General features: G+C 41.8%; 3 protein-coding genes across 3 annotated transcripts; all 3 read right to left on the reverse strand.

Moving 5' to 3' along the window:
• Nucleotides 1–71: 71 nt before the first annotated feature.
• poglut3 (protein O-glucosyltransferase 3) lies at nucleotides 72–5,671 on the reverse strand. The gene is made up of 6 exons (XM_026312277.1): nucleotides 5,333–5,671; nucleotides 4,963–5,160; nucleotides 3,916–4,199; nucleotides 3,612–3,816; nucleotides 750–946; nucleotides 72–559 (listed from the first exon to the last, which is right to left on the reverse strand). The coding sequence occupies exons 1-6, from the start codon at nucleotides 5,568–5,570 to the stop codon at nucleotides 119–121; spliced, it is 1,563 nt and encodes a 520-aa protein (XP_026168062.1). The 5' UTR covers nucleotides 5,571–5,671; the 3' UTR covers nucleotides 72–118.
• Nucleotides 5,672–6,179: 508 nt separating this feature from the next.
• Nucleotides 6,180–14,449, reverse strand: cyb5r2 (cytochrome b5 reductase 2). The gene is made up of 9 exons (XM_026311589.1): nucleotides 14,328–14,449; nucleotides 13,940–14,089; nucleotides 9,618–9,690; nucleotides 9,082–9,188; nucleotides 8,753–8,882; nucleotides 8,465–8,548; nucleotides 8,055–8,140; nucleotides 7,828–7,927; nucleotides 6,180–6,576 (listed from the first exon to the last, which is right to left on the reverse strand). The coding sequence occupies exons 1-9, from the start codon at nucleotides 14,340–14,342 to the stop codon at nucleotides 6,404–6,406; spliced, it is 918 nt and encodes a 305-aa protein (XP_026167374.1). The 5' UTR covers nucleotides 14,343–14,449; the 3' UTR covers nucleotides 6,180–6,403.
• A 735-nt stretch (nucleotides 14,450–15,184) lies between these two features.
• LOC113133121 (ovochymase-2) lies at nucleotides 15,185–25,464 on the reverse strand. Its single transcript, XM_026311703.1, has 12 exons — nucleotides 25,380–25,464; nucleotides 25,113–25,291; nucleotides 24,718–24,919; nucleotides 24,097–24,129; nucleotides 23,898–23,988; nucleotides 23,512–23,645; nucleotides 23,135–23,278; nucleotides 22,606–22,730; nucleotides 22,414–22,507; nucleotides 22,159–22,290; nucleotides 21,819–21,920; nucleotides 15,185–15,969 (listed from the first exon to the last, which is right to left on the reverse strand). Exons 1-12 carry the CDS (start codon nucleotides 25,387–25,389, stop codon nucleotides 15,827–15,829), a joined length of 1,389 nt encoding a protein of 462 aa, XP_026167488.1. The 5' UTR covers nucleotides 25,390–25,464; the 3' UTR covers nucleotides 15,185–15,826.
• Nucleotides 25,465–25,773: the final 309 nt, after the last annotated feature.

Here is a 25,773-nt window from a genome sequence, read left to right on the forward strand (position 1 = left end):
GTAAACTGAAATTCAAACTTCTTGCTAGCATTACACATTATAGTATCTTCCCTATTTTTTTGCCAGGAAAGGCTCCAAGAAATACATGACAACAATTAAAGACTAAAAACAGATTCCATCATAGTTCTTCTTTTTGGTTCGTTTCTTCTTTGTGGCTACTATGCCTACATGTGCACATTGCAGTGTGATCATCTGGCTGAGGCACCAGCTCCATGTCTGAGAGTCGTGTTGGCTGTCCTGTCTGCCGCTCTGAGTACATGTGCAATACTTTGTAGTAGTAACAGTAGAGTCTGCTGGGCTGCAGCAGCTTTCTGGCAAATACCTGGCCTGCCCTGGCGATCTCTTGTGCTTTAGCATCATTCTCTTTGGCCCATTTGATTTTCTCTAAAAGGTCTGACAGGTTTTTCTTCACAGGCACATAGTGAGTGCCTGCCTTTAGATGGCTATAGAAATGTTCATAATACTGGGAGTCCTGCTTCAGGACCAGACTGCTGCCAAGCATGAGGTAAGGAAAACGATATGCTGCCACTGTTCCATCCATGTTCACTTGGTATTTGTACTAAAAGAAAGGAAAAGCCAATGTTCTTAAGTTAATTGTGACTATAAAGAAGAAATCACATCAACCACAGATGAAAGTAGCAAAAACACAATGGTATTAAATGAAATAAAGGAAACAGTACCTGCACATCATCACTTTAATTTATTTTATAACAATTTTTTTATATTATTTATATATTTTTCCTCCTCACCTTGAAGAATTCAAAGAATCCAACAAGTGGTACTTTGCCTATATGTTTTTCCCTGTCTCTGAAGAAGAACCATCCTGTGATGCCAGCGTCCAGCAGCTCAGAGTTTTCCCTGGACAGAGAAACCAGTTGAAGACGTTCATCTCGACTGTCTCGGCCACGGAAAAACGCACGATCTGTTTTGTTAGCCCACACAGGCCCTGGAAGAAGGTGAAGTTGACATTACCAAAAATAGAGGAAACATAATGATACAAGGCATAAAGAGTGTGCCAAGTGAAGGAATGGAACAAATAACACAGATATAAAAAAAAAATGTATATTTAACTAACACTGGTGTACATAGCCCACCAAGGAGTGTGAACATAATGAAGACTTAAAATGCCCAAACTGTCAGTAAGAGGATAACAACATTTCACTCTAGATCAATTCAACACCTTCAAAAACGCTCATAAAAGTTACAGAAACTATTATTTGTCAGGATTCAACACTAAGCCTGGAGTAAGGGTGGCTACAGCTCATGACTCATTAGTTAATTTGAATTTATAAACTTCTGGGGTTTTATTCTCACGGTTGTCTGACTATAAGCAAAACCGGTCAGAGAATAAACTGAACATACACAAGTGATGACTGCAAATACGGCTGTGAGAAAATCAGAAAGCAATACAGGTTTATCTGTCAACATTTACAGAGAATTCTTGGATAGCCAAGAAAAGTTATCTTATTTATCCTAAGGTTTAAATGGATTGTAAAATCCTGAAAGTCAACTAAAACACATTAATAACACTGTCTTTCACAAGAAAGAACTAAAACCATACACTTTACAAATGTACTTACCTCAGCTCAAGACAAGAGCAGGGAGTCCTGACAGCAACAGAGGCTTTGGTTATAGGTAAGTTTTCACCAAATGAACAAATTTTAGGCTGTATTCACCACATAACAACAGGTTGCATTTGAAAAAAATCTCACCAGGATCATGTACTTTATAAGGGCCCAGAACTGAGCCCTGTGGAGACCCTTTGTGGAGAGTTAAAACATGAGAAGGAAAGCTAATAAAATTAAAGCCAGTTTTATCAATTCCTGACTGAGACAAGCTCCTGGGGCTCCTTAGCTCCATGTACAACTTGGTTGAAAATGGGGCTATAAGTAATTAACAAATCAGTTCTAACCAGTGTAGGTCTTTCTATGTTTTCCTTAAAATTATGGTCTATAAGATTAAAAGCTGTTCATAAATCAGTACAGACGGCCACAGTAGGTTGACCTTAGTCAGGAGCTTCTAGATCATTTGAGAAGTTCACAGCTTCATTCACAGTATGGGTACGAACTTTATGAAGTGTCAAGTGTCTTAGAGATAAAAGTCACTGACAGAACTTGTTACGTTGTTTGTTTGTTGAAAGAGGTGGGCATTCTTTACATATTAAGGATATTAAGAATAGGATGTTAAGTTGAGTAAAAATCTCTCTGAAAATGTCCTGATAGAAAAGGAGAAAACAGTTGAATAGAAAAGTATAAACCGATAATGTATTGCAGTTAAAGGTTCTGTTGAACTGAACTGAAACTTTAAGCTCACATTTAAAATATACTGGAAACTTTTCACCGCTTTGTACAAACCACACAAAGTAACAGGAACACAGCTATATTTGGCTGAGCTTGCATGCACATGCAGCAAGATGTCAGGCTATGCATTGCATGCATAGACAGTTGTCCGGAAGGTCATAAGCAGAAAAACTAGTATGAACCAGCCCAGGTTGAGGATTTTGGCAGTGTTCACCAGGCCCCACTCTACGTGCTTGGGCTTAAGGTTCTTATTAAAAAACCCTGATTTTGAGATTTAAGGGGCTCTCTCTAGGGGACCCAAGGTTCTGGCTGTCTAGGGTCTGTCTCCTCCAGAGCTAACCATAATTTCAAATTTTTACCTGTTCCTTGTTTTGTAAAACCTAAACCCTGTACATTCTGATTGATTATTTTAAATGCTTAGTACCTGTGTAACTTTTTCTTTTCAGAGAGAGCCAAAAAATACACAAGGACCTGGGTCTCTTTCCTGTAAATTAAAAAAAATTGTTATTTTAAGAGATGCCACTATCTTTTAGAGTCTTGACATCAACCTGTGAGTGCCCAGATGTTGGTCGTTTCTGGTCCTACAGTCGCCCCCAGGATCCTCAGTTTTTGCTCAGCACTTACTGTTGTTATTCTGGATAAAAAGAGGACTTGGAAAAATTCTTTTCTTGTGTTAATGTAAATATTATTTAGCATATATGCTACTTTTAGAGTTTTTTTGTTAGGGTCCAGGCATGTGATGATCTGCCGGGGGTTTTCTGAGATTCTTTGGATTGCTAGGAAAGAGTGAGATCCAAATCCAAAGAATGATTATAATAAATAAACTTAATTTAATAAATGAAATTAAAATTTATTAGATTTAAATTTTGTTTGGATTATTTTTTAATTAAACCTCAATTGACAAAATCCAGATAGTCCAGATAAATTAGATTAATTCTAAATTCTAAATGAACTCTAGAGTAACCTAAGATAAAATCTAAATAAAGCCCTGATTAGATCAAAATAGGTTGATTTAATTAACTCATTAGAGTTTCATATAATTCTTAAAAGATTAAAATCTTTAGGAAAGAGCTGAAATTTTGGGCTAGGCCAGCTTTCCCTGGCCTTAACAAAAAAAAAAAAGCATTTCCACATGAAAGACAATTTTTCTAAAGTAGATGTCTTTATAACTAGAGAAACCTTAGTCACCTCCCCCAGTCCAACCAAAATATCTTCAGGAACCTGGTTGGTAAATAAGTAATGGACACGTTATACAATATTACTGTTACAGTGGGCCTAATAAAAGCTCCATAGAGAGTGTATCTTTGATACCTGTGTTTCCCTGGACAGACAGCAGGTCAATGGTGACACCTCTCAAGGTCTCCAGGGTGGAGTGTGTTACTTCATAAGTAGGGAGGACAATGTCCCGTGTGTCTGTAGAGCCGCACCACGACAAGATTGGAACTGCATCTACCGTCCTTGTCTCCAATGGCCAGTCACCAACATTTATGTAGAACTCCACATCAGGCACCCTCACCTACGACAGCAAATTATTGGCAGTGATATTAAGACATTGCATATAGTAAGTGGGGCAAAAACATGCACAAATACTGCTATGTTCCTTCAACACACACACCTTCCTTGTTAGAGACAGCAGCATTTCATCAGAGAACATCTTGAAGTCTGTGTATTTTCCCAGTGTGCGGCGATACAGCTGGTTGTTGGTGATAACATAGTGAATGAGACCTCCTCTGTTAGCGAATCGGTGAGGCACTTCCTCTCTGAGGCGCTGCAGGTTGACTGTGGGAAAACTTTTAAAGTCCTCCAGAATCTGAGGCTCTTCAGCAGGACACTGCATGGTGCTCTGCCAAACAGAGGCATCAGGTTCGGGACAGTCACAGTATTCATGGTAGACTGGACCTGAGCATTAAAAATAACACTGAGGATCAGACAACAGCACTTCACTTCTCACTGCAGTTACAGGTCAAGACGTTGTGACATTTGTTTATCTACCCTGCATCACATATATTTTGAAAATAAAACATGTATCATGGCAGCTGGTGTTAATAACTTACCATTAGACCTCTGTACACGTACTCATAATAAGGTTGACCACAGAAACATATTTCGGTGTATGTCAAACAGTAGCAACATTTCTAACTTAGTATGGAAGCATGCTGCACAATTTCTCTCTAAGCATGGGGTGTGCTTTATTGAGGAGAGATGAGGAGACATATCTGAAACATAATCACAAATAAGCCTTTTCTAAGAATGCCGGCATTTTCATCTGAATAGGATTGGCCATAACAGGCGCAAAGAGGCTTTACAAAAATGTAGGGATAGCCTCAGCAATATGCAAATCACCGTGCAGCCATGCATCATGATTTGTGCGTGGTAGACCCACGAACAGAGCTGTTGACCAGCTCCAGTGAGTCCTTTCAGCCTTCAGTTATTACTTTTTTTTTTACTTCCTATCTCTGCATTGACACACAAGCCCACAAAGCTTATACAGAGAGAATACCCACGTGACTCAATGGCCTCCACTTACAGACACTCACTTTGTAACTAATATGAAGATCTGACCATAATTTGAGACTAAATAATTTTTCAGACTTCATCTTGCCACTGTAACAACAACTAGTGAACCTGCAATGTGTATATTAACGCATGACACCACACAGACCTTGGATGGTGTAGGGGGACGCAGCAACAGCAGCGTCGTGGTGCAAGACTTCCAACTTGAGCCCCATCAGCGCCGTGTTGTAAAGCCGGTACCTCACCAGGAAGGACCCGTCTCGTCTGTCCAGGGGTGGAGGGACGTGGACTCGGATGTACTCCTTTTTGTCCAGCGCGCTTATCTTCACTTTGAACGTGTCATTACCTGCACAGCACATGTGAGGGGCATTTCTCTGACACCGGGGACCTATTCGCTGTCTTCATGCACGCATGCAAATTTAACCCAGTTTCTTTAACTCTAGGTTGTACAAGAAGACTGAAGCGGGCCCGAAACGGGTCTGTAGGCTAATGATGATGCTGACAGTTCAGCCACCTACCTGGGGACACGGTGAGGTTTTCTCCTTTTGAATTGACCGCCTGAATGAAGAAGTAGCGGGCCGGTAAGACTGTGTCGGGGCTGAGCCCTGGACCCCAGACGAGACATCTCTCTGGACGGACTCCTTCACAGTCAGAGCCAGTGAACCTTGTGCTAATAAATACGACTAAAACTATAATTCTACAAACTAAACTGCCGTGAAAAGGCTCGACTAAGTCTGCGCTACCCTCGCACAGCATACTCCTCCCAGCGCCTCCTCCTTTAGCTCCAAACTTACTAAATATTGAGCGTGAAGTTTTGGGAGAAACTCCTAAGCCGACATGTTGTTACTGAGGACAACCACGCCCATTATCCGATGACGCCTTCGCGGGCTGTCGGAAATCTAGATTTCAGGTCCTGAATGCCCCACCAAAAATCTATCGTACTGACAAACACGACCCTCCAGGTCCAGTTACTGCTTTCTTCTGGAGCTTTCAACTATACCTGACGAAACACTACATCTTAAAGTCTCATTTGTAAAAGTAAATTAACAGTGATTTTTAAAATCAAAGTGTGGTTTTTCTCTGGTGTTCCTGGTTTTACAGTCTACAATATGCAATTCAGCAATTCACAAAGACTTGTAGGAAGTAAAACAGCTGTAAAACTGCAATATGTTAGTGCTTTCATTTAGGCTAAACATACTATACTTTCATTTGTCTTTTTTCAAACAAATGTAAAAACTTTCATGTCAAAACTGACTGCTATCGTTTATGAAAGGTAATCAGAGATAGGCAATTTGATTGCATACTGTAAATAACAGGACACAAGTGCCTTGCAAAATTCATTGCAATGTTACTGGGACATTTCAATAACAGTTAGGATTAATTAATTTTATGGCACAGATTTACATGTGGATGATGTAGTATGTTGTCACTGCTATGGAAAATATTAACTACAAAGCAGAGTTAGCAGTATCATTGATAATACAGTACAGTTGTTGGCAGTGTTGGACATCATTAGACCATCACCAGTGAATTTTGACTGAATGATTACAGTGATGACAATTACAACAAAGCAGCAGGTGACGAGAATATCAGTATGAGAAGATGTTTTCTGTTTTGTGTCCCAGCTTGTCCAGATTTGGCAGACAGGCACTCTGGATCATTGGTGGAGGACCACATAGGACAATAAGAACATCCTTGGATGGAGCAGGGATGTGGTCCTTGATCATATCATAGGTCACAAATCCTGAACTGTAGCTCCAATCTGGAGAACAAGACAAAAGAGAAACAGATTTTTAGATACTTATAGTTAAAATGGATAAAATTAAAAGGCCTTATTCACCAGAGAAGCCTGTCTTTGATTCAAATTTCCACTTCCTCTCTAAATGCTATGCACTTCTTTCTATTATTTTGTGTCAGTCTCTCTGGGACGTATATGGAGGGGAGGGTCAGCATAGATTCTTCTCATCTCAGTTTTTTTACCTCTAGGGAAAGATAAATCTTTCAGCTGTCAGTATCAGTGAAGTCACTGATAACAGTCATCATTTCTTCCAAGAAAACCAAGTAATGACCCTGCTACCTGCAAGTACACCTCTTCAAATGAATAATAATCAAGGGATGATGTGTTTCATTTTTGCGTGGAACTAATGAAGACGCACAGGATAGACAAGCACCTTTCAAGGCCTTCACAACAGATATTATATAACAATATCATGCTCTTTAAGTTCTACTCACTTTAAGGATTATGCAAAGGAAGACATAAGCATTTTGCTAAGCTACTTGCAGCACATTATTAGAGCCATCTCTCTCCTCAGCCTGCACAGATTTTCCTCCAGCTAAGGTTTTATTTAGTTTCTCATTTTTGATAGTCAGCAGTGAAACCAAAGTCTGGGCTTTTTAAGAACTATTCAGCCTCATACAACCAGGCACTGCACTAATGCTGAAATGGCACTGCACTAATATGGGAAATGTTTTCACCAGATTTTATTGATGTGTTTTTTTTTCCAATGCCAAAGTTCTTTTTTTCTACAACAAACCTCGGATTTTCAGTCAAAGTGATCCACCTGGTTTAATTATGAAGTTTGTACCAGTGGGCTAGTGTAAGAACTGTAATGTTTTCATCCTTTTAGAAAGCAAATTTTATAAATTTTGTCACGTGCTATTCTTTGCTCATTAAGTGTGAGGCATTTTTAAACTTAGTTATTACACAGATCAAATTTACTGTGGCACCCTAAGAGAATTACACTGCAAAACTATTTAACAATGAATTTTGTGATGAGTTTGAGTGATTTCTGACGACAAACAATCTGTCAAAGATTTGACATGACTTCACTTTCCTGTCACTGCAGTGTGATGCTTTTCTTGATACTTGCCTGCAGTCTTGTTTCATGACACATATTGACAAGAAAAGCTGGAAACAAGACGAGCTATACCGTACAGACTATATATACAGAATGAGCAGAAATACACGAAGCTCCCTGTTGTTTGGTCCACAGCTGCTGAAATTCTTCCTTACCCTGTGGAGGTTTGTCCAGTGTAAACCAGAGATTAACTTTGTCAGGATGGTTCTTCTTCACCTCCTTCAGTTCCTCTCTCAGGAGGATGTCATTCTCAGTCTGACAGAGGAAATCAATGCAAGATGTTATTAAGTTCCATTTATTTACAGTAATTCTCTTTAAGATTAAGACAGGAGGAAAGATTTTTTCCAAAAATAATATATGACACCTATTTACTAAAACTGACCTGGTTGGCAAAAATGAGGGAGCACTTGGTGTTGTCACTAGGGTCACTTGTGATCCTGCGAATTAACTGCAGCATTGGAGTGATACCTGGGGTGAAAAGTATACACTAAAGTCTCAAAGGAGGATTCATACAGGGGAATAAAATGTCGACGATCTTCTCATGTATAAAATACAAGCATTATTCTGTATCGGGGGTCTCCAAACCTCCAAGCACTACTGCCCTGCTTATTTTCCAGATATCCCTGATGTACCCATCGCTGATTACCTGGATCAGGTGTGTTTAGCCAATCAGAAACTTGAAGGGCAGGGATAGTTGGAAAACCTGCAGGACAGTAGCGCTCAATGACCAGGGTTGGAGACCCCTCTTCTACATTATAATAAATCTTAAGATTAACAGAAATGTAAATAAACCTGTTCCACCAGCGATCATCCCAACATGCTTAAACTTCCGAACCTTAGGATCTGACTTCTTATCTGGTCGGATGGAGAACTGGCCTGATTAAAAAATAGGAAGTCTCAGTATTAGTTTGTGTTTTACCAGAAAAAAACTTCTGAATTATAGTGCCACAGTGACATCTGCTGGTGACAGAAGGCAACCACACCACAAGTACATAAAGTGCAAATGTATACTGTACATACTGTGTACAAATACTTAGAGTGCATTTTTCTTTTGTCTTTTCACAAATGCACACACCGTACCATTTCCATTATACACTAGCAGTCCATTGGGTCCTCTGAAATCAATGGTGTCCCCAATAGCCATGCTGTCCAGGTACTGAGACATCTTCCCTCCCTCAGGATAAGAGGGATGTCGGTTCCTGTAGTACACCTTCAGAAAAATTACACAATTGTTAGTCACTTATTAGAACTTCTATTGCCTTCTGATTTTCTCTACCAGTGAGAATGTCATAAATGTAAAAAAAAGTAAGGAGCTGATACCTACAACAACTTGAGCCATCCCACCCCTTCAAAAACTTTTGCAGTAAACTATAAGCCGGACTAGGGCTGTAGGAAGTAATGTTAGTTACCTTTACCACAAGGTCGACATATCCCTGGTCCTCATTACTGGAGACTGGAGTATAGGCTCGGACCACCAGACTGCCGTTCACCTTGGCTGACAGGTACACGTGCTGACCTGGTGCACAGCATGGAGGGGAAGACGAGCAGGGAGGAGTGGGTAAAAGCACGGCACAACAAGGGCTGTGTTGTGACTACAAAAAACTGTACTGAACCGCTCGTTCAAAAAGAAATCTCTCTCCATGTTGTTTTCAAGTGCTTCTGCTATGTTTTACTCAGATCTCAGATTTTTTTAAACATTACATTATTTTAAACATTTTATAAATTATTATATATTAACACTTCCCCCAAATAGCTCTGATCCTTTGATGTGTGTCAGTTTTCTTACACTCAGGAGCCGCCACTATTTGTATTTTTATGTATTGGGACATTTCAAGACACTTTGAATCATATAAAGAAGGACACTCAACACTCAGGAGGTGTAAAGCCAAAGCTGCTGGAGCTTCAACTACAAGTAATATGATGCAGCGGGAGAGAGTTCCCATACCTACTGGCAGCCCAAGAATATGAGCCCCAGTTGGAAGACCAAACCGAAATTTCTTTGTGTCATGGCTGATTTCCTATACAAAGACACACACAAAAGACAAAACCAAATAGTACATTTAGTATCGTTCTTCCAAACCTGAAATGAAGGTGTTGATAGTTCTTAAAAGATCATTTTGGCTAAGTTACAAAAAAACAACTCACTGTCCTCACCATTAACATCTTTTATAGGAACTATTTTTTGTAGTAGTTCAAATGTGTTGTGTGGATTTTTTCAGATTTAGATTTTTCTCTTAGAAAGATTATAATACATTCAGAATCCCTAAATATCAGATTAAGAGCAATGCCTTCCTAAAACAGAAATGTCTTACTAAAACAGCTTCCATATAGCATTGCAACTGTACGGCTCATGATTGAAACTGTGAACCAAATATATCATCTTTTTTTATACTAGACTTTCTATTTCCACATAAAAACCTGGCACCTACATCACCCATTACACCACTTGGCTGTCACTGGCTCAATCAGAGATTCAGTTGTGTTATGTTAGTAGCAGCTAATGTAGCCTTAGGAGTGTTATACATGGTAATATCACTTCTTTCTGACTCCAAAGCCCAGGATTTAATTATCAAACGTGGAGTCTTCTTCAGCCTCAAGAAACTCTGATTCAAGTGTCATCAAACGTCCTACAGCTCCCTCTGGAACCCCAGCATGCTTTATACATACTGTTTTTCACATATGAAATGAGTATCTAAGATACATGAACAGATTTTGATGGTTAAAATTTAAGAAATCAATCTGTGCACTCCTAGTGCACTTCAGTGACCCCTTATGGAGCGACAATTGAAGACCGTGACGTCGCCCGGCATGGCGAAGCCGGGGCCCCACCCTGGAGCCAGGCCTGGGGTTCGGGCTCGTAGGCGAGCGCCTGGTGGCTGGGTCTCCCCCCATGGGGGGCTTTTGCCCAGCCGGGCAAAGCCCGAAAGAGTGACGTGGGGCCGTCCTTCTGTGGACCCACCACCCGCAGGAGGATCCATAAGGGGCCGGTGCATAGTGGATCGGGCAGTGGTCGAGGACGGGGACCTCGGCGACCTGATCCCTGGATGCTGAAACTAGCTCTAGGGACATGGAATGTCACCTCACTGGGGGGGAAGGAGCCTGAGCTTGTGAGGGAGGTTGAGCGGTACCGACTAGAGATAGTCGGGCTCACCTCCACGCACAGCCTGGGCTCTGGAACCCAGCTCCTTGAGAGGGGCTGGACTCTCTTCTACTCTGGAGTTGCTCGCGGTGAGCGGCGGCGAGCTGGTGTGGGGTTGCTCATAGCTCGCCAGCTCAGCCGCAACGTGTTGGAGTTTTCCCCCCAGAGTGAAAGGGTCGTTTCCCTGCGCCTTCGGGTCGGGGATAGGTCTCTCACTGTTGTTTCGGCTTATGGGCCGAACAACAGTGCTGAGTACCCGGCCTTTTTGGAGTCTCTCGGGGGGGTGCTGAAAGGTGCTCCTACCGGGGACTCCATAATTCTGTTGGGGGACTTCAACGCTTACGTGGGCAGCGACAATGAAACCTGGAGGGGCGTGATTGGGAGGAACGGCCTCCCCGATACGAACCCGAGTGGTGTTCTGTTGTTGGACTTCTGTGCTAGTCACAGTTTGTCCATAACGAACACCATGTTCAAGCATAAGGGTGTCTATCAGTGCACATGGCACCAGGACACCCTAGGCCGGAGGTCAATGATCGACTTTGTAGTCGTGTCATCTGACATTCGGCCGTATGTCTTGGACACTCGGGTGAAGAGAGGGGCAGAGCTGTCAACTGATCACCACCTGGTGGTGAGTTGGATCCGCTGGCGGAGGAGGAAGCGGGACAGACTTGGCAGGCCCAAACGTACTGTGAGGGTCTGGTGGGAATGTTTGGCCGAACCCACTGTCAGAGGGGTCTTTAACTCACACCTCCGAGAGAGTTTCTACCAGATCCCGGGGGAGGCTGGGGACATTGAGTCCGAATGGACCATGTTTTCCACCTCCATTGTCGATGCGGCGGCTAGGAGCTGTGGCTGTAAGGTTTCGGGTGCCTGTCGTGGCGGCAATCCCCGAACCCGGTGGTGGACACCGGAGGTAAGGGATGCCGTCAAGCTGAAGAAGGAGTCCTACCGAGCTTGGTTGGCTTGTGGGACTTCCGAAGCAGCTGACAGGTACCGCAGGGCCAAGCGTGCTGCAGCCCAGGAGGTGATGGAGGCAAAAACTCGGGTATGGGAGGAGTTCGGTGAGGCCATGGAGAAGGACTACCTGTCGGCCCCGAAGAAATTCTGGCAAACCGTCCGGCGCCTCAGGAGGGGGAAGCAGTGCTCTACCAACGCTGTTTACAGTGGAAGTGGTGAGCTGCTGACCTCGACTGGGGATATTGTCGGACGGTGGAAGGAATACTTCGAGGATCTCCTCAATCCCGTCAACACGTCTTCCATAAGGGAAGCAGGGGCTGGGGATTCGGAGGCTGATCCATCCATCACCCAAGCCGAAGTCACTGAGGTAGTTCGGCAGCTCCTCGGTGGCAAAGCACCGGGAGTGGATGAGATCCGTCCCGAGTACCTCAAGTCTCTGGATGTTGTTGGGCTGTCATGGCTGACACGCCTGTGCAACATCACGTGGCGTTCGGTGAAAGTACCCCTGGATTGGCAGACCGGGGTGGTGGTTCCTCTTTTTAAGAAAGGGGACCGGAGGGTGTGTTCCAACTACAGAGGGATCACACTCCTCAGCCTCCCGGGGAAGGTCTATGCCAGGGTGCTGGAGAGGAGGATCCGGCCGGTGGTGGAACCTAGGATTCAGGAGGAACAATGCGGTTTCCGTCCTGGACGTGGAACACTGGACCAGCTCTACACACTCTCGAGGGTGCTCGAGGGTTCATGGGAGTTTGCCCAACCAGTCCACATGTGTTTTGTGGACTTGGAGAAGGCATTCGACCGGGTCCCTCGTGACATCCTGTGGGAGGTGCTCCAGGAGTATGGGGTCCGGGGCTCTTAGCTGGGGGCTATCCGGTCTCTGTACAAATGGAGCAGGAGCTTGGTTCGCATTGCCGGTAGTAAGTCAGACCTGTTCCCAGTACACGTTGGACTCCGGAAGGGCTGCCCTTTGTCACCGGTTCTGTTCATTACTTTTATGGACAGAATTTCTAGGCGCAGCCGGGGGCCGGAGGGAGTCCAGTTCGGGGACCACAGGATTTCATCTCTGCTTTTTGCAGATGATGTTGTCCTGTTGGCTCCATCGAGCCAGGATCTCCAGCGTTCGCTGGGGCGGTTTGCAACCGAGTGTGAAGCGGCTAGGATGAGAATCAGCACCTCCAAGTCTGAGGCCATGGTACTCAACCGGAAAAAGGTGGTTTGCCATCTCCAGGCCAGGGGAGAGATCCTGCCTCAAGTGGTGGAGTTTAAGTATCTCGGGGTCTTGTTCACGAGTGAGGGAAGGACGGAACGTGAGATTGACAGACGGATCGGGGCATCGGCAGCAGTAATGCGGTCGGTGTACCGGTCCGTTGTGGTGAAGAAGGAGCTGAGCCGGAAGGCGAAGCTCTCGATTTACCGGTCAATCTACGTTCCTACTCTCACCTATGGTCATGAGCTCTGGGTTATGACCGAAAGAATGAGAACGCGCATACAAGCGGCTGAAAGGAGCTTACTCCGCAGGGTGGCTGGGCGCTCCCTTAGAGATAGGGTGAGGAGCTCGGTCACCCGGGAGGAGCTCGGAGTAGAGCCGCTGCTCCTCCACATCGAGAGGAGCCAGCTGAGGTGGCTCGGGCATCTGTTTCAGATGCCTCCTGGGCGCCTTCCTGGGGAGGTGTTCCGGGCATGTCCCACCGGGAGGAGGCCCCGGGGAAGACCCAGGACACGCTGGAGGGACTATGTCTCCCGGCTGGCCTGGGATTGCCTCGGTGTCCCCCCGGAAGAGCTGGAGGAAGTGTCCAGGGAGAAGGAAGTCTGGGTATCCCTGATTCGGCTACTGCCCCCGCGACCCGGCCCCGGATAAGCGGTAGAAAATGGATGGATGGATGGATGAATCTGTGCACTCAAAATACAAGGCTTTATTAATGTCAGTTGTGAATGAAGCCCCGATACAAACAAGAGAGAAGAAACTAGAGCATGGATGTGAGTGTAGATCTCATTTTTCTGCAGCCAATGAAAGGCTAAAATGTTCCTCTCTGTGTTGTATTTTTAAATACTATGTTTTATGTACTATGAAATAAACTTGTGTGACTAGATTAATACAGTACTGATAGGCTGCAGTAAACACTGTGAGCATTTAAATGTTTGTTAAGTGTATATGTTTGCAGGCAGCCTACCACTTTGTTTAAAAGCGGAAGTGGATATTTGACCATAGGGTCCTGCAAGGTGACAGGTAACTTCTTCTTCTTCTCTCCCGCTGAGCCTCGCAAGAGGAAATACAGCACCGTGACCACAACCACGCAAACCGCAGCAACCACTGGATTTATCTGCAAGACGAATCACACTGTAGACACACTGCACAAAAGAAATGTTTTCCCATTACTGTGCATTTACATTGTGCTATTTTATTTTACATTATGAGGGACTTATACCACATTACTGTTAAAGAACATAGCAGAACATATCAATGAGTTCTCAAGGAATGTAGCACCTACTTTCTGGTACAAAAAACTATAAATAAAGTGGAGCAATTAAAATGGAAATAAAGCAAAGATTCATTCTCACCAAGCCCTGGTCCATAGTTGTAATATGTAATATGTATTGTGTCAGAGATTCTTTCTCCTCACAGTGCCCGACAGACCATAGTCCACATAAAGTCAAGGTAATGAAAGCTTTTACTGTCTCTCTCTCACACACTCACACACACACACACACACACACACACACACACACACACACACACACACACACACACACACACACACACACACACACACACACACACACTGTGAAGGACCTAAAAGGGGGTGTGGCTTTGAGTTGGGGTAAAGGTGACACAGGGCCAAAAGCACCAATAAGCAGACAGATCTCGTCATGACACTGCATAGTACGGAGGTGGTGAACAGGCAGTGAGCCTTGAAATCACGCCATTGAGGGAGGGGCGGAGGGATAGACACAGATTAGACAAACTCTGTACATGTTCAGGTCCTCTAGAACAGAAGGAAATATTCTTCCACTTCCAAAGCTTAGTATAATTCTCATCTTAAAAATATATGCTAGAAAAGTGTGTCCTCAAGTAAACTAATACATGTAACTGGATAAAAGAAGAGGATTGTGAGTTACTGCAAACTGGCTTACAGACATTTCTGAACGTTTGTGTCACTATAATAGCCATGGATAAAAAATTATGATACTAAAAACCTTATCTGTAATGATGAAATACAATGTGCTCTATAGAAATCATATAAACACATAAAAACATAAAGAAAAACAGTTTTGAGATGAGCAGTGGTGGAGTTAAAATAGTCTGTCACAAGTCCTGCATAGAAAATCATGTTACTCAGTAGTAGTAGCTTATATTAGCTAAATGTACTTAGAGTAGCAACAGTAAAAGTAAAAGTCAGAGTGTGGTTGAGACATTTCAATCTGCACCAAAGTGGTGGACAAACAGGATGGTAAAATTATGTTGGGGTAATTTTTGGTATATTTATTTCACAATAATCAAGAAAATACCAGCTACAAGATGCTTTCCACAAACCAGAATCAGCTGTAACTCCTTATCATGTACTGATTCATAAACAAACAACATTTAAGCACATCTCACATAAAAAGTTTACTACAAGTTATTCAAAACAATTATAAAAAGTATGATTTATTTTGAAGTTATTGGAATTTATAAGTGATAATGAAATGAGAGTGCTGATCAAAAGTGTGTTAAAAGTAGTTAGAAGTGAACAGAGAAATGGAAAGAGCTAAAACTAACTAAATGCAATGGTGGAAACATCCAGCAACCAAACCAAGCAGCAGAAAAACTTGTTTAAATGTTGAAACACTGACAATACCAGGGTCACTATGTCCTGTATGAATGAAAATGATTGTAATCATTACCATGTTTAGTTTTACCCTCATCTAAAGGCTCCAACTTAATTTTAAAAGTCTGTAGTGCAACTTTTTAGTGCCCTAACTTCAGCATAACAGTAAGAGGTTAATGCACCAATGTACTATACCACCAGCCTCAGTCCATATATTTACACATTTTTGTCTAGAGGCCGCCTCCTAGCAGGTTACTGTCCAGTCCCTGAGAATTCTCCACTATAGTCATCATCTGAGCCCCTGTCCAGATCCATTCTGGGATCTTCTGAGCTCTTCTGATCCATTTCATCGTGATAGGACACAGCTCTGCTGCTGGACTGTTGCACATCTGGATCTGTTATACCAAATACAAAGAATCAGCCATTACCTCAAAATAAGTTCAGATTTGACTTATTACATAAGTGTTATTAAAAATAATATCCATGAATAGAAAACAGGACATTCTACCACATCTAACATAAAAAGTTTCTTACGAGTTATTTAAAACTATTATGAACAGTACATTTTATTTTATTATTGTAATTTATAAGTGATATCCACATACTCTCTGAAACCAGAGGGCACACTTCAGTTTACGGTGTGGATCTTTACTTTTGTCAAGACACCAATCAACAAGTTCATCAGTGCCACCTTCCTCTTTTACAGCTCCTTTCAAAGAGTCGAAGTGTCCCTGAGGAAGGCCCTGATTTCCAGCTGCTGCAGTGGAGCTGCTTAGTGGTTTGTTGGACAGCTGCCAGTATGAGCATGAAGTCTGAGATTCTTTTTCTACAAATTCCCTGCAGAAATCCATGTTGAAAAGTTAAAATGAGTCCATTTTATACTGTTGCAGTTGTAGTCGAAGCAAAGGAGGACTAAATAACATTAATGATAAATCTGTTGAATTGCATTTAACTGTGCCTGTTCCAAGGTCTTGGTAACATAAATCTTAGTTCACTGCGTCTGCTTTCTAGGACACATCATTAATGTTATTTTTTCCACCTTGTGCCTGCCCTGCAGCAACAAGAACAATATGACTTTTCCTGGGAATCTGTTTGTATTTCTAGTTTGTGAGTATTGCTGCCAAGGAAACAATTAAAGGGCCAAACAACAAGAAAAAAAAAAAAAATAAATAAAAATATGTATGTAATTACAAGATAAGATGAGATAAGAGTCACACAATGCCGAAAAGAAAAGTAATAAAAAGTATTACACTCTAGTATATTAAATACTTGGGGGTGAAGGTGTTGGCTGCACAAGAATAAACTACAATGAGGCCAAAAAAGTTAAAAATCTATTAATTACAGTCTTTATATGTAGTTCTGTTATCCCAATAACACTACACAATAAGCCCATGTATAGAAATTTCTGCTTTTATTCACAGACTGTGTTAATAGAAATAACTACAGTTTTGAATTGATTTGACTTTTATTTTCAATCACTAGAGGGCACACTGTACCTACAAACACATGTCCTTTTATATTGCCTATCAGTACAGCAGTTGCTTTTCAGAGAGATATTCTACTGACACCAGCACCAAGAGTTGTTGTGGTATATGAAATCAATGCCAATATCATAATTAACCCCAAAGTCCCCTTCTTGCATTGTTTTAAAGACAAGTGACGGTTGGTAGGAAGACAAATGTACCCTCAACAGTCACACCTTGGTCCTGACTTAATGGAAAATTCCACATCCAGATGGGCAATAATTTACAATACATAAAAAACTACAAGCATGCAATTAATGACTACTTTTTCCCTTGTTAAGTTTAAGCACATTATTTTCATACTGGCACATGACAAGACTTCCCAAACTGAGGGTCTGGGCATTTTAAAAAGTCACAAATTAAATCTTAGCCGTTGTGAGATTGTTGACAAGAGACGAAAGCAGAAAAACACGAATTGCCAGTTGCTGGATAACAGAGAGTTAGTGAAACTGCAGTTTTCATGAGTTGAATATCATGATAAAGCAGAATTAGAGTTAAATAATACCATGCCTGGGGCAATCACGTGAGCTGTGTGGCCATAACACTGGGCGCCTTGCTGCATCATGTGATATTCATCTTTGTCTGGTGTAGGCCCAGAGTGTGTTGTCCTGACAGGATGGTTAAAAAACAGAACTGTTGTGCTTCTTAGGCTAAGTGTCGATCTATACTGTAATCCCTCTTCTTGATTTAGTTGATTACAAAATAGATTTGAAAGGAATCTATAGCAAACAAACATCATATCTGCATATACAGATTAAAACTAACTAATTTCTTCTTATTGAATTAAATAGTAACTGACATTTAATAGTTTAACGTGTTTGGAAGTGAAGACAGTCTGAAATCAATACCCATTTACAGTTTCATGATCCTGAGTGGCTGATGACTTGTACCTGTACTGACAGGCTTTTATGCTTTGCCTTTGGGCAGGTATTTAATATGCATCAACAATTAACACATCAGGCATGTATGCAAGCTAATGTTTGGTATATTTTGTAGCAAACACGGTCATACATGATGTAAAGTTTAATAATCAGAAAAGGGGAGCTTCTGTGCTTTGCAACTGTGTGGAAAATTGTGGCATTAAACGTAGTGTGCTTACTAATAAACAGCTGTTGTGGTGTTTTATATTCACATAAGACTTCTGTTCTGTATAAGTTAGATTATTGATATGACTGGCCATTGGATATATGCATCTAAAGGCATAATCAAACAAAACAAAGTCATACAACAGCAATCTAGAGCTGAAGCTTTTTTTTTTTTAAGTTTGTAAATTCAAGTTTTCATTAATACATAGAATAACATTAACACATAATTGCACAATAGTTTACTAAGCATACACCTTCCACTTTCACATTCACAGCCTGTTTCGCACAGCAGGATAAAACCACAGCAGAGCAGCATCAAAGTCCTGAGGAACTGGGTGTGGTGAAGGTGAACCCTGGAGACACACCCTCCCGCCACACATGCACACACACAAACATTTTTCTACTTCTCATGGGGACTTGACACTGACTTACATTCATTCCCTGGGGACCTTAACCACTACCCGTCTAACCCCAGCCCTTAGCCTTAATGTAACCCTAAGCTCACCTTAAGCTTAAACCTTAAATTGTCTCTTTAAAATTCAGCGATTTACATTATGGGGATCTGGATTTTGTCCTCATGAGAAAGCCAAGTCCCCACATGTAAACAAGTTTCAGTTCCCACTAAGTAACAAAAAGATGGTACACACACACATAGATCACAAAAACAGTCACAGATACAGTGGGTACGGAAAGTATTCAGACCCCTTTAAAATTTTCACTCTTTGTGTCATTGCAGCCATTTGCCAAAATCAAAAAAGTTCATTTTATTTCTCATTAATGTACACTCAGCACCCCATCTTGACAGAAAAAAACAGAAATGTAGAAATTTTTGCAAATTTATTAAAAAAGAAAAACTGAAATATCACATGGTCATAAGTATTCAGACCCTTTGCAGTGACACTCTTATTTAACTCACATGCTGTCCATTTCTTCTGATCCTCCTTGAGATGGTTCTGCTCCTTCATTGGAGTCCAGCTGTGTTTAATTAAACTGATTGGACTTGATTAGGAAAGGCACACACCTGTCTATATAAGACCTTACAGCTCACAGTGCATGTCAGAGCAAATGAGAATCATGAGGTCGAAGGAACTGCCCAAGGAGCTCAGAGACAGAATTGTGGCAAGGCACAGATCTGGCCAAGGTTACAAAAGAATTTCTGCAGCACTCAAGGTTCCTAAGAGCACAGTGGCCTCCATAATCCTCAAATGGAAAAAGTTTGGGACGACCAGAACTCTTCCTAGACCTGGCCGTCCAGCCAAACTGAGCAATCGTGGGAGAAGAGCCTTGGTGAGAGAGGTAAAGAAGAACCCAAAGATCACTGTGGCTGAGCTCCAGAGATGCAGTAGGGAGATGGGAGAAAGTTCCACAGAGTCAACTATCACTGCAGCCCTCCACCAGTCGGGGCTTTATGGCAGAGTGGCCCGACGGAAGCCTCTCCTCAGTGCAAGACACATGAAAGCCTGCATAGAGTTTGCCAAAAAACACATGAAGGACTCCCAGACTATGAGAAATAAGATTCTCTGGTCTGATGAGACCAAGATTGAACTTTTTGGCATTAATTCTAAGAGGTATGTGTGGAGAAAACCAGGCACTGCTCCTCCCCTGTCCAATACAATCCCTACAGTGAAACATGGTGGTGGGAGCATCATGTTGTGGGGGTGTTTTTCAGCTGCAGGGACAGGACGACTGGTTGCAACTGAAGGAAAGATGAATGCGGCCAAGTACAGAGATATCCTGGAAGAAAACCTCTTCCAGAGTGCTCAGGACCTCAGACTGGGCCGAAGGTTCACCTTTCAACAGGACAATGACCCTAAGCACACAGCTAAAATAACAAAGGAGTGGCTTCGGAACAACTCTGTGACCGTTCTTGACTGGCCCAGCCAGAGCCCTGACCTAAACCCAATTGAGCATCTCTGGAGAGACCTGAAAATGGCTGTCCACCAACGTTCACCATCCAACCTGACAGAACTGGAGAGGATCTGCAAGGAAGAATGGCAGAGGATCCCCAAATCCAGGTGTGAAAAACTTGTTGCATCATTCCCAAGAAGACTCATGGCTGTACTAGCTCGAAAAGGGTGCTTCTACTCAATACTGAGCACAGGGTCTGAATACTTATGACCATGTGATATTTCAGTTTTTCTTTTTTAATAAATTTGCAAAAATTTCTACATTTCTGTTTTTTTCTGTCAAGATGGGGTGCTGAGTGTACATTAATGAGAAATAAAATGAACTTTTTTGATTTTGGCAAATGGCTGCAATGACACAAAGAGTGAACAACTTAAAGGGGTCTGAATACTTTCCGTACCCACTGTAACTTACTAACTGGTTTACAGCAAGACAGTGGTGATAAACAGATAGGGATTAATTATGGAAAAGAGAGGGTAGAAAACAAGTCAGAAGAGAGAAAAAAAAAAATGAATAAAAAATAAAAAACTGGAAAAGGCTGTTTTTTTAATTAAGGGCTGATTTCTAAATTCACGGTCTTATGATAAAATACTGCCATGTTTGTTAGCTAGAAACCCACCAGAGTATATTACTCACTTAACAGAGGAAATCTCTCTCTCTCACAAACACACGCACACACACGCACACACACACACACACACACACACACACACACACACACACACACACACCATTTCCCCCAGTTTCTCAAGTCATGCGGTTGCCACTGGAAGCCTGCTGAGGGATTTTGTCTCTCTGGGACGGATCAAGGAGAAATACCCTGAACATGAATGCTTATGTTTGCTTTATGTCAGAAATTATTACAAAAGTAAAACTAGTCATCATGCTTTTCTAACCAGAGATAAATAGCTTTGAAGGTGAAATTCTTTTGAGCCAACATTTGGTACAATAAAAATCTACAGCAAAATTTCGAACAAAGAACAACTGTATTCCCAGTGTTTTTGTATTTATGCCTTAATTCTCGTTTAAAGTAGGTGAACAGGGAGCTGACAACAAAAGCTCACAGCTCTACAAAGTGTTAGCTCAGTAACAGAAGTGAGATTTGTTTTCCCTCATGGAGACAGTGACTGAATTATACTTATGTATCATTATTGGATCACTTTGCACTTATATATTTAGTGTGTAGGACCCAGAAAACAATTAAACACTGAGAAACAATATGATGTAAATTAAAACAAAAAAGGGAAAGTGCTGTAATTGACAGGTGCTCAGGGTAAAATAAGCTTTAAATTCAGTATATAATACATCTATGTTTGATGTTTAATTCAGTATTTAGAGCTGTGAAGTAGTTAGCAGGGGTATGTGTGTGTCATTGTGTGGCTTATGCTGGATAAGCATTACAACATCTCAGTTGTAATGCCAGCGTTACATGTCCCACTGTCACTCTAAATGCCTCTGAGGCTGCTTAGTTGGACCCATAAAACCACTGGTGGACACTTTGGTTAGAACAGAGGCAAACTGAGACACTGACTCAATCCAGATCCCGTGCAGCAGCTGAATTTTCATTGTTTTGGACCTGAGTTACTCATTATGTTTATCCATTCACAGAACATTTTCCAGGACTGAGTGTTCTTGTCATTACCCTTTGTAAATATACAAACCTTAAGTCAAACACATAAAAATTCAGAAAAGGCCTATGAGAATAATAAAAAGTCTAAACAAAACACCAACCGTTCACTTTGATGTGTCGGTGTTTAGCTGTCACATTGTCTTGGGGACATGTCCAAATGTCTCTCTGAATTTCTGAACCTGACCTGTCTGGATTGTGGAGATCTGCAGGAAAATAAGAGAGGCAGTTTGTGCGGCAATATAAATTTCATTGTCATTTGCATACAGTCTTCCATTCTACCTTGTGTTGTTTTAGATTTCATATAGTTAGTTTTCACTCTGGGTTTATGTGGATTTAGATTGGGATTCATGTGGTTTTTACTTGTGCTACGTACAACACGCACACACACACTGCATTCACCCTCATGGCACACACACACACACACACACACACTGCATTTACCCTCACGGCTGATGAAGGTTAGTGTAGCCCTGAAGCCTCTATGTGTGATGCTGCTGTCTGAAGTGAACTGAAGTACCATGACGCTGTGGTAGGACAGGACAGGAGGAGGAATACTGGCGCCACACAACACCGCTACACAAAACATGACAAAATGTATTGTTAGATAATTTTGAAAGAATGGGAGAAAGCGCATGGACAAAGTATGTGCAATTGAATTTGGGGGAAAGGTGTTTATGACCAACCATTTCAACCTACCTATAACTTCTGCGTCTTCCACATCTCCCAGTACAGTGAGGGAATCATATAAGCATCTGTTTGACTCCTCCAGATCAATATCTGCAAAATCAAGCTAAAACACCACACAATAATTAGCCGGATCACTTTGTGACAGACTATGTGATAACATTGCGTTATAAAGAGTGTCAGGCAGTAGGTTTTGTGCATCACCTTAACAATATGACCTTGTGGAGCATAGACAACCCAGCGGAAGACACAGTTGTTACTATAGGATTGTGGGTAACTTGGGCTATGGACAACAATCTCATCTTGAACCAGAACAACTGCCCCGCATCCTGAATGCACACATGTACCAGCAGACACACCAAGAATTACTATAGTTAGACAAACCAGATTCTCACAAATGCACACACACTGAGAATTTATCTTCTCTACACTGTGTGTGTGTGTGTGTGTGCGTGTGTGTGTGTGTGTGTTTGTCTTAAGCAGTTTATTATTGTGTCATGGGATATGCTGCCTCTCAACACCAATGTTGCTACAAGATCCACAATCAATAAACACAGCAGAGGATGTGTTTATGTACACACAGTACTATATATATATACATATATATATATATATATATATATATATATATATATATATATATATAATACAGTCTAAGCTAAGTGTTGGTGATAGATGGATACTATATGTGCCTGTGTTTGTGTGTGTTTATATTTTATATTATGCTCCCCACCAAGATCAGAGTGTCCCTGGACAGCACGGTGCCTAATGATGAAGCCACTTCCTTTCCTGCTAATATCAGAGGAGAAGAGAAGTGTTGCCTCCTGGGAATGATTTAGAAACACTGGGCAATGTGGGACACTCCCACAGAAAATACCTGTAAAAATAAAGACAAGGGCAAAAATGACACATTCTTAAACTCAAACTATTTCTTGGTAACAAAAAAAAAAAAAAAAAAAAAGACTGTGTGCAGCATCCTAGCTTTTAATAAGCTTAGCTTACTTAGTTTTAAATAAGACTGATCTTAATAAGACAGACTTTCTTATCCTACTCTTTATAAATATTTGCATTAATCAGTCCATGGTCTGTATGTATGTATTTAAAACTCACCAACAGGCTTGTGGATCCCTACTGAAACAGTAAGTCGATCGAAGCGACAGAAAGTATCATTCTCCAGATCAAAATGCTCAAACTCCAGTAGAATACTGTAACCTGCAGGAACACTGATGTGCCACAAACACAACCTGAACACACACACACACACAAGTTTTCCAGGTATGAAACATTGCCCAACATTAACTGAATTATAAATAAATAATCTAAAAGCTAAGTTAGGTATTTCGACATTCTCACTGAGTGAGTGCATATCCATCTTTTGGTCTCCATTTCAGTCACTATACATTTACAGAGCAAAATGATTAGTCTTGCGGTGTTTGGTTCCAGTTCCACTGATTTGTTCTCATATCTAGTTTCTCATTCTCTGAAGTGTCACTCACTCATTGTTGTCATAGTGATCACCAGGGAGGGCGGGGATTCTGATTACTCCCTCACTTTCAGCTACAGGCCCATCTCTCACACTGCAGAGTCCTATGACACACACACACACACACAGTGCTACGTACATCAAAGAAGCATGTGCACTTGATGAAATATAGATGAATAAGACTTGCAGTGCTAAGATGAAAAACAGCTCACTTGATGAAGCCACTACCCGCTGTTGCTCACCAGCTAAAGCAAACACAAAAAGATGAAGGAAAAATATGAAGAAATAAAATGTATACCACTATAGATGTATTTGACACCAATAAATACATTATGACATGGTTTAGATATGTACAGATGGTTTTGTTTATAAAGTTGTCATTTTACAGCTAATATGAAACCTCAACATTAGCATGTTCATTGGTATAATAAAAAGACAAATTATTAAGATACACATCAGGCAGAAAATTCCTGATTTTCATTCCAAACTCCAAGAATACTGCATATAGTGCTAATGAGGCCTTCAGCAAGACACCGACTCCCCAACTGCTCTGACAGCTATAGTTTGTCTAGGATCTTCAAGTATAAATTTAAAACTTTTCTAATTCAGTGTTTTATTATAAGAAATGGTTAAAATCCATCTGACGCATTATAGTCAGCTTGTATCTGCATTGTGTTATCCCAGCAAAGTTGTTTCTGTGCTCCATTTTTCAGACAGTAGTTTGACTCCAGCTCTAAAAAAACATAAACAATCATCATCTTGTGATCTGTTCATGATGGCTTCTGAGAGGCAATCATTTTGTCTCATCCACTGATAACCTTGTCTCAACCTACCTTCTTGCAGTTTACGCTTGATCCAGGGCAGCAACAGCCTGACATCAGTAAAAACCCCAGGAGACCCTCTTCTGAAAGGGGGGCGGATGCTGTTGTTTTCCCAGCTCCGACCACATCCCTTACCCCAGGAAGTTACACCCAGTGCCACCCAGTGCCCTGCGCCAGACCCTGCCAGACATACCAGAGGACCTCCTGAATCCCCCTGGAGAGAGGGTGAATTGACAGATGAGTAAAAATACCATAAAAATGATTTGAAACTATGTAGTAATGAGACTGAATGTCTGATTCACAGTGTGCATATATGAAATGAAGCTGCTTCTGGCAGCTCAGGCTGTGCTGTGTTCTTCAACCAACTGGAGGGCAATGGAAAAATGTTGCAGATGTCTTTTTTTTACCTGGCAGGCATCTCGCCCTCCACTTTCTGGCCCGGCACACACAACTGTCATGGCTGGCTCAGACTGGACTGGATGCTGGTTCTGAACTGAACCTTTGACTGTCTGGAGGACATATATACACTTGGATGGGTCCACCAGGTTTAGCTGGACCTGTCTCAGTACCGCAGGAAGATTACCTCCTAGAACACAGTAGCACAGATTAACAGTAATAAATTTAAACAAATAAATGAAACTCCAGTCTACTTTGAGAATGAAAAAGCCACCTACTTTCCTTCATCCTGCCCCATCCACCCACAATGCAACTGGTTTGAGAAGGAATTTTCTCATCAGGCAAAGGTAGACATACAGGCTGGACATGGACCCCTGTTGTAAAAGCATATCAAAAATGAGATCAGTGTTGCAATCTGATCAAACTGAAATAAAGCTCAGAATGGAAACCTGCCCATTTGGATGTGTTGATCCAACTCTACCAGAGCTATATCATAGCTCATAGGAAAAGCATGATGGTACTTCTCATGCACTGAGACAGTCTTGACCCGAAAGACTTGCTCGTCTTCATCAACCACTCTGCGGTCAAACTCTCCCACTGCCACTCTCACTTTATTGAGATACTCTCTGGACAGAGGAGGAGAGCATTATATTCATGACAATGTAATGTTCA

This window comes from Mastacembelus armatus, chromosome 6 (genome assembly GCF_900324485.2).
Source record: "Mastacembelus armatus chromosome 6, fMasArm1.2, whole genome shotgun sequence".
Taxonomy (NCBI): domain Eukaryota; kingdom Metazoa; phylum Chordata; class Actinopteri; order Synbranchiformes; family Mastacembelidae; genus Mastacembelus; species Mastacembelus armatus.